We start from the raw sequence: 7,427 nt of genomic DNA, 5'->3' as shown, positions 1-7,427 counted from the left end.
TCCCGCGGGCCGCTCTCGCGAGAGGTCGCCGCTCTGGGTCCATATTGGGTCATCTCTGCGCTCGGTGTTGCAGATCTCGCGAGAGCGGTCACAGCGAGCGGCCGGCGTTGTGGCGGCGCTGTTGGGGTGCGCGTAGGGGCGGTCGCCCGTGCCGCTTGAGGCGAGGCGGGCGGGAGGCGCGGAGGCAGCGGCTGTGGCGTCGCCAGCGCCGTCCTACCTGCGGCGGGAGTGTCTGCCCGCCCCTCCGCCCCGGTCGCTGCTGGACAGACAGCCCCTGCCGCGCGTTGCTTCACCTGGCCTCACCGGGCTGTCCCGCCCCTTGCGGTCTAGGGGAGGGATAGAGGGAGCCGGGAGAGAAGCGGGGGAAAGCGGTGGCAGGGCCGCAGCCGCCGCGCCCGCGCTGAGGTGAGGGGGGGCGGGAACCGGCCAGGGCAGCGCAGTTGCCGGCGCGAGGACGAGCGGGCGGGCGGGCGGGGCGGCCAACGGCGGCGGGAGGGCGGTGCCGTTGCCGGGCCGCCCCCGCTCGCGGGAGAAGCGAGGCGGGGAGAGCAGAGCAGGAAGGAAGGAAGGAAGGAAGGGAGCAGCGGGCGCTGTCGGAGGAGGTGGCGGCGGTGCTGCTGCTGTTGCGGCTGCAGGCAGAGCCTCCCCCTCCCGCCGGGCCGGGCGGGGCGGGCTCCGGAGCCGACATGTCTCAGGAGCGGCCCAAGTTCTACCGGCAGGAGCTGAATAAGACGGTGTGGGAGGTGCCCGAGCGCTACCAGAACCTCTCCCCGGTCGGTTCCGGGGCCTACGGCTCCGTTTGGTGAGTGCTTGGAGGGGACCGGGGAAAGGGGGCGTGTGTGCCGGGGGTGTCGCGTCAGGTCGCTGCCCCTCCCCTGCGGGCGCTGTGCCTGGAAACCTGCCCCGGCCTGTGGGCACCGGCACCGCGAGGCGCGCGGGGCGGGCACCGCGAGGCGCGCGGCCAGGCCAGCGGGCCGTGCGGTCCGGGGCTTCCCGTCCCCCAGCTCGTCACCAGTCGCTGCAAGAAACACTTTTCCTCCCGATTTCAGAGCGGTGCTGCCGGGAAGCTGCAGTCTCGTCTTTGGAATGCGTCGGGGATTGCGCCACATGGCAGGTGGCACTAAAACATTTTTGCAGGGGAAGATAATCACGTCCCAGCCCCGCTCAGTGATCTCATATGGGCATATTTTCCTCTGCTTTCTTGCTGTTAGTAACTGGGGGGTGGAGAGGGGTGGAGGCTGGCGAGTCCCCCGTAGCTGGCCTTGCAGAGCTGAAGGCCTGGCAGGTCTTGTCCCAGTTTCTTGCTGTATCTAAAGGATAGATTATATTGAAGCAATTATATTTTTAACTGGAACCTGTTGGTAGGCAAGGAGGGTAGAGGAAAGGCTGTGAGGGCTGTTTTTGCATCTCTGGCTTTAACAGTGGGTACGCAAGTATCGGTATTTTCTTGGTAATAGTAAATCGACACAGGAAAACTTGTTTTATTACTGTAGAATGACAGAATTACTGCAGTATGTGCTGCCCGGGAGAGTAAAGTCCTGGTATGAGACCTGCAGAAATATGGAGAGCTCGAAGATAAGATTTTAGTTTTTAATGCTTACCTAATAGGTACAAAACATATGACAGGTTACACATGGGATATACAATGCTTCCTTAGTTCTTAGTTTCTTAGCTGAAGTATGTTGGATCATTAAACTTAACTGGGCTGCATACATTGCTTAGTCTTAAGGTTCTATTTGAATTGGTTTGACGTCTAGACTTCAGCAGTCATGTAGCAGAGCTGTATGAAAGTGTTCACAGATCGCTGTGTCCTTTCATTAAGAAATGTCTTCCCCACTGATGTTCTGGTTTTTGCTCTCCGTTCTTTGACTCTGTCAAAGTGCAATCGGTATTTTCAAATACAGGTGCCTAAGGATTACATGTTTGCTTTGCTGCTGTGTTTGAGCAGGCATGCATATTTTTCATTAACATAATATGCAAATTTATACCATGAATATCATTTGCATTCTGTCATAAGGAGGTATGCATACTGCACTCTACTAGTAAAGAAGAAGAGTAAGTTTGCATGTGCTGCAGTTTTAAAGAAATAAAGTTCTCAGCTGTTCTTGAATTATTGTTATGAAATTATTAGTAAGTTTGGCTTAAATAACATGCATTTCTTAAAACTGCTGTGGTTCAAGTATGGAAATGCTTATATTTCAAAAAAGGCAAAGGCTGGTCAATTCTAGTAGCAAGATTAATCAATGTACTTGCTGAATTTTTTTTAAATAGAAGGTTATAGTTCTGGTGAAAGGACCTCGCTGCCATAGCTGATAAATACTCCTGTGAGTGCCACAGTTTCATAACTCCCTGAATGTAATAGGAAATTAATTTGCTCAGCGCCTTGTCCATTGTATGTTTAAGGCTGAGCCTACACCATCTGGCCCATTCCTCTTCTGTTTCCCCCTCCCTGCTATCTCCATTGTGTGTGTAATACTTCCAAAGTTTGTTTTCACAAACCAATAACCAAAGAGTTTGCATCATTAATTTCCTGTTTTGCTGCATCAAAACCTCCGAAGATTGTGCAACTGTGCTCAGACCAGATGAAACAATTTTGTATTGGAAGCAATTTCAGACATGTGACACATGAGTCTTAGTGCAGTCCATGTTAATGGTTTTCTGTATGTTCTTCTAAAAATGTATTTCATAAAAGATACAGTTCAGAAAGGTGAGTGGTATAGAAACTGTAAGAATTAAACAACAACCAACAAAGCCCCTTTATTAAGCTGCAAATGGTGATCCATAGTATTTAGGGTATTAATGCAAGGACTTGTTCCCCAATCTGTCCCTGTAGAGATTTTTCTCCCCAGTAAAAATTTACCTAGTGAGACTTTGTGTTTGAAGTACCTCTGTGTTGCGGTAGCAAATTGCAGGGGTTTAACCATGCTTAAACTGAATGGTTAAATATATTTCCATGTGTGTCTACTACATTATTCTATTACAATGTAATAAAATGCTCCTTAATTAGTCTTTGTGGGTTCTAAGAATAAATGATATTTGTATGTACAGGTTTTACGTATAAGTTTCTGCTAAAGGGACAAGTTTTAACAATGTGCAGCTAAATATCACTTATTCACATGTGCTTTGTATAACAGGAATTTAGGATTAGGTGTGATTTACCAAAGAGGTTTGATTTCATCTTCAGTTGTGATTAATAGTGATCAGAGTTGATTTTATTAGGCACAGGCCTTGGATTTTTGTGCGGACAAAAACCATAAAAGATAGCATCTTGAGCACAGCATATTGTGATGGAGTGTGGTGTATGAAAATATGTTTAGGAATGCAGATAATATTTGCAAGTACTCTTCCCTCTCTTCAGACTGTTATTGCCGTATTTATACTTAAGAGCACAGTTGGTTTTAGACAGAAAAATCGTAAACATTTCTTTTTTCTTCTACAAAATTTCCCTATACCGTGTGAGGAAGACTCATCTTTTAAATATTTTCTGTAGAAACCAATGTTTGGTAAATATGTGGGGATTTTGGGTCGGTGGCAGGTTGTGCCTAGAAATTATTTTCATTGCAGGAATGGAGAAATGGCATTGACTGTGACTCAGTGTCTAGAGAGTTGCTAAGTGTGGATTTGAAGGCATTTGTAAATAATTCATTTTGATAACTTGATTACTCTTTATTGTAGTTCTGCCTTTGACACAAAAACTGGGTTACGTGTGGCTGTAAAGAAGCTGTCCCGACCATTTCAGTCTATCATCCATGCCAAAAGGACCTACCGAGAGCTACGGCTCCTTAAGCATATGAAACATGAAAATGTAAGTGGAAGGAGACGGTACGAAAAGTTGGTTTAAAGTTGGACTAGCCCGTGAGTGTCCGTCCGGCATGATTGTGTTTAAGGATTTTTTTTTGCACACCTTTTTTTTCCTGACACTAAACACAAAGCGTGCAGTGGTCCAGGGGATTATAGTTGTAGAAAAGCACACAGATTAAAACCAAACAAACACACACAAAACCCAAACACCCCTCCCCCTCCGCCGCCAACCAATTTTATATCAAAAAAAATTAATATTTCCTAGAATCATCTGGAAATTATGGCTTAGCAGATTCGTGCTAAAGGACATGCTGTCTTTAGGATTTAGGACACAGGTATTTTAATATGTAGTCAACAGTATAACTAAGAATTGAGCAGGAAGCAAACTGTTTTGTCCGGTGGTGGTTGTGGTTTTTGTTTGAGTTTTTTCTGTTCTTTTTTTTCCTCATCCCTTTATTTCCTGAACAGTCTTTAGTTGTTTTTTGAAATAAGGCATTCTAAACGTGCCCTTGTTGCGGCTCCTGTGTGGCGCTGTCGGTGCGTTCGGTGGGCGGCTGCCGTGCTGGGAAAGACACCTCTAGATTTTCAACCTTTTTTTTTTTTTTTTGCATGAGAATTGAACATTTGTTTCTGGTCTTATATAAACGCTGGTTTCTCTAAACCCGAATGATTCATGTAGCCAGAAATTAAACATCTGCTGGAATTTCTATCCACAAAGGATCTTGTTAGCATTATATTATAAATGTATTTCACATCTTTTTCACTTTCCTGTTTTCTTTCTAGGTGATTGGCTTATTGGATGTGTTCACCCCTGCCAAGTCACTAGAGGAATTCAATGATGTGTAGGTAACTTCTCTGAAGGCTGCAACAAAAAAATCTTTTGTACCTTCCTTACATCTCCCAGATTATTCTGTAAACATTTGCTACCTTAATTTGTCTGCCAGCGTTCTCACAAATTCTGAATTTCTACACAAAAGATAATAAGACATCTTGAACTATTGGACTCTTCAAACTTGTTCACTTGTATTTTATTTACCAGTGCTGCACTAATTTTCTGCATTATTTGGAGTATCGTGAACTGTATTTCATTCAGCAACAGGCTTTGAGACAGTCAGCCCTGCTGCTGGAGCTTCGAAGGGAATTTTTATCGTAATCCTGTTGAACGGATTGCCTCATAGCCTCTGTGTTGCCTTTTTTGTTCACAGATACTTGGTGACACACCTTATGGGAGCAGATCTGAACAACATTGTGAAATGTCAGAAACTCACCGATGACCATGTGCAGTTCCTCATATACCAAATTCTTCGGGGACTGAAGGTACTTGGTCGTGTCCTACCTGAATGTTGATAGCTTATCATCAGGAGTTGGAAGTTCTTGATGAACATCATATCCTCAGAGATCCATTTGAGTACATAGTGGGGCTTCTGTAACTTTCCTAACATATGGTAGGATAACCTGTTGTTATTTTTCCTTCCGTTCGTACCTCTTGGCAGCTCTGAGTAGAGCTATGTATTATTTAAGAAGATATTTCTACACATTGCTATGGGCAGAGTTTGGAAAGATACAAAGTATACTGCCCTCTAATCTGCTCTAGCTATGAATTTTGCATTTCTTCAGTTTTGTTTCCTTGTATTGTTCTACTTGTGGTGCGGAGCTTCTGGGTGTTCCTGAGGAGGGACAGAGTGGAACACCTACCTGCTTGAAACCCAGAGACACCCACTTGATCCCTTCTGCAGACAAGCTGTAGTGTTTGAGTTGTGTGGGATGGGGCAAGGTAGTATTGTCTAGTGAAGAAATGAGAAGTAGGCTATTTGGACTATAAAATTATATGTGTAAAATTTGTCATCTTGCCTTACAGTATATCCATTCAGCTGACATAATACACAGGGTGAGTATTCATCCTGAGATTGCTTCCTGTTCTGAACCAATGCCTTTAAAAAAATGTAGCACAGAGTCTTACAATGTGGCACCTATAGAAATAATTTTTTTTTTAATAATTATTTTGGTTAAACAGTCAGAGGTTAAACAAAGGTTTCTGCTCCTGCCTATGTTTGACTTGTATCTTTGTGAAATATCTTCTCGATGTGGTAAATATACATATACAGCACTGGTGTTGCAATAAGTCTTAATGCATTTTTGCTTATATGCGACACCTCTGAGGATGGCAGGAGAGCTGACTCTGAAATAATTTTCCTGAGTATGGAGTTGTTATTTACAGCAAATTAGAATCTGTTTTCTGTCTGCATTTACATTTTTACCTACTTTACATTTATGAAACAAGATATATACCACTGTTAATGCTGATGTTGTTTAATTTTTTAGGATTTAAAACCTAGTAACTTAGCTGTAAACGAAGACTGTGAGCTAAAGGTAATGTAATTGCAAGCTCTGCTTGGTGTGACTGTGCTTTTACAGAATCCCAGAATGCTAGGGGTTGGAAGGGCCCTGGAAAGCTCATGCAGTGCAATCCCCCCATGGAGCAGGAGCACCCAGATGAGGTTACACAGGAAGGTGTCCAGGCGGGTTGGAATGTCTGCACAGAAGGAGACTCCACAACCCCCCTGGGCAGCCTGGGCCAGTGTTCCGTCACCCTCACTGGGAAGAAGTTTCTTTTCATATTTAAATGGAACCTCTTGTGTCCCAGTTTGAACCCATTACCCCCTGTCCTATCACTGGTTGTCACCAGAAGAGCCTGGCTCCATCCTCCTGACACTCACCCTTTAGACATCTGTGAACATGAACAAGTCACCCCTTAGTCTCCTGTTCTCCACCTCCAGAGCCCCAGCTCCCTCAGCCTTTCCTCCCACGGGAGATGCTCCACTCCCTGCAGCATCTTGGTGGCTGCGCTGGACTCTCTGCAGCAGTTCCCTGTCCTGCTGGAACTGAGGGGCCACAGCTGGACACAAGATTCCAGGTGTGGTCTCCCCAGGGCAGAGTAGAGGGGCAGGAGAACCTCTCTGACCTACTGACCACCCCCTTCTAACCCACCCCAGGTCCCATTGGCTTCCTGGCCACAAGGGCCCAGTGCTGGCTCATGGTCACCCTGCTGTCCCCAGGACCCCCAGGTCCCTTTCCCTACGCTGCTCTCTAATAGGTCATTCCCCAACTTACACTGGAACCTGGGGTTGTTCCTGCCCAGATTCAAGACTCTACACTTGCCTTTGTTCTATTTCATTAAATTTCTCCCCTCCCAACTCTCCAGCCTGTCCAGGTCTCTGATGGCAGCACAGCTTCCAGTGTCACCACTGCTCCCAGCTTGGTGTCACCAGCAAACTTGCTGACAGTCACTCTATTCCCTCGTGCAAATCATTGATGAGTATATTGAATAATACGGGCCCCAGCACTGCCCCCTGAGGCACTGCACTGCACGCAGGCCTCAACTGGACTCTGCCCATTGACCACGACTCTCTGACTTCTTCCCTTCAGCCAGTTCAGTCACCTCACTCCCCGCTCATCCAGACCCACTCCCTCAGTTCAGCTGTGAGGATGCTGTGGGAACTGTGTCAAATGCCTTACTCGAGTCAAGGTAGACCACGTCCACCGCTCTGCCATCATCCATCCATTTGTTATGTCCTCATAAAAGTCAATGAGGTTGGTCAAGCACAACTTGCCCTTGGTGAAGCCAT

General features: G+C 46.2%; 1 protein-coding gene across 2 annotated transcripts in view; it reads left to right on the top strand.

Moving 5' to 3' along the window:
- The first annotated feature begins 421 nt into the window (after positions 1–421).
- The window catches only part of MAPK14 (mitogen-activated protein kinase 14), a 19,666-nt gene continuing 12,660 nt past the window's right edge, over positions 422–7,427 (top strand). The window contains exons 1-6 of one of the 2 annotated variants that reach the window (XM_080358391.1): positions 422–802; positions 3,676–3,805; positions 4,585–4,643; positions 5,007–5,118; positions 5,660–5,689; positions 6,124–6,171. In XM_080358391.1, the coding sequence (XP_080214517.1) occupies positions 687–802; positions 3,676–3,805; positions 4,585–4,643; positions 5,007–5,118; positions 5,660–5,689; positions 6,124–6,171 (495 nt within the window). In that variant the 5' untranslated portion in view covers positions 422–686. The remainder of the gene's footprint in view (positions 803–3,675; positions 3,806–4,584; positions 4,644–5,006; positions 5,119–5,659; positions 5,690–6,123; positions 6,172–7,427) is intronic. The other variant, XM_080358390.1, reaches the window with a different exon arrangement.

Source organism: Nesoenas mayeri (genome assembly GCF_963082525.1).
Source record: "Nesoenas mayeri genome assembly, chromosome: 23".
Taxonomy (NCBI): Eukaryota; Metazoa; Chordata; class Aves; order Columbiformes; family Columbidae; genus Nesoenas; species Nesoenas mayeri.
Note: the sequence above shows the minus strand (reverse complement) of the source record. Positions and strands in the feature narration are given on the sequence as shown.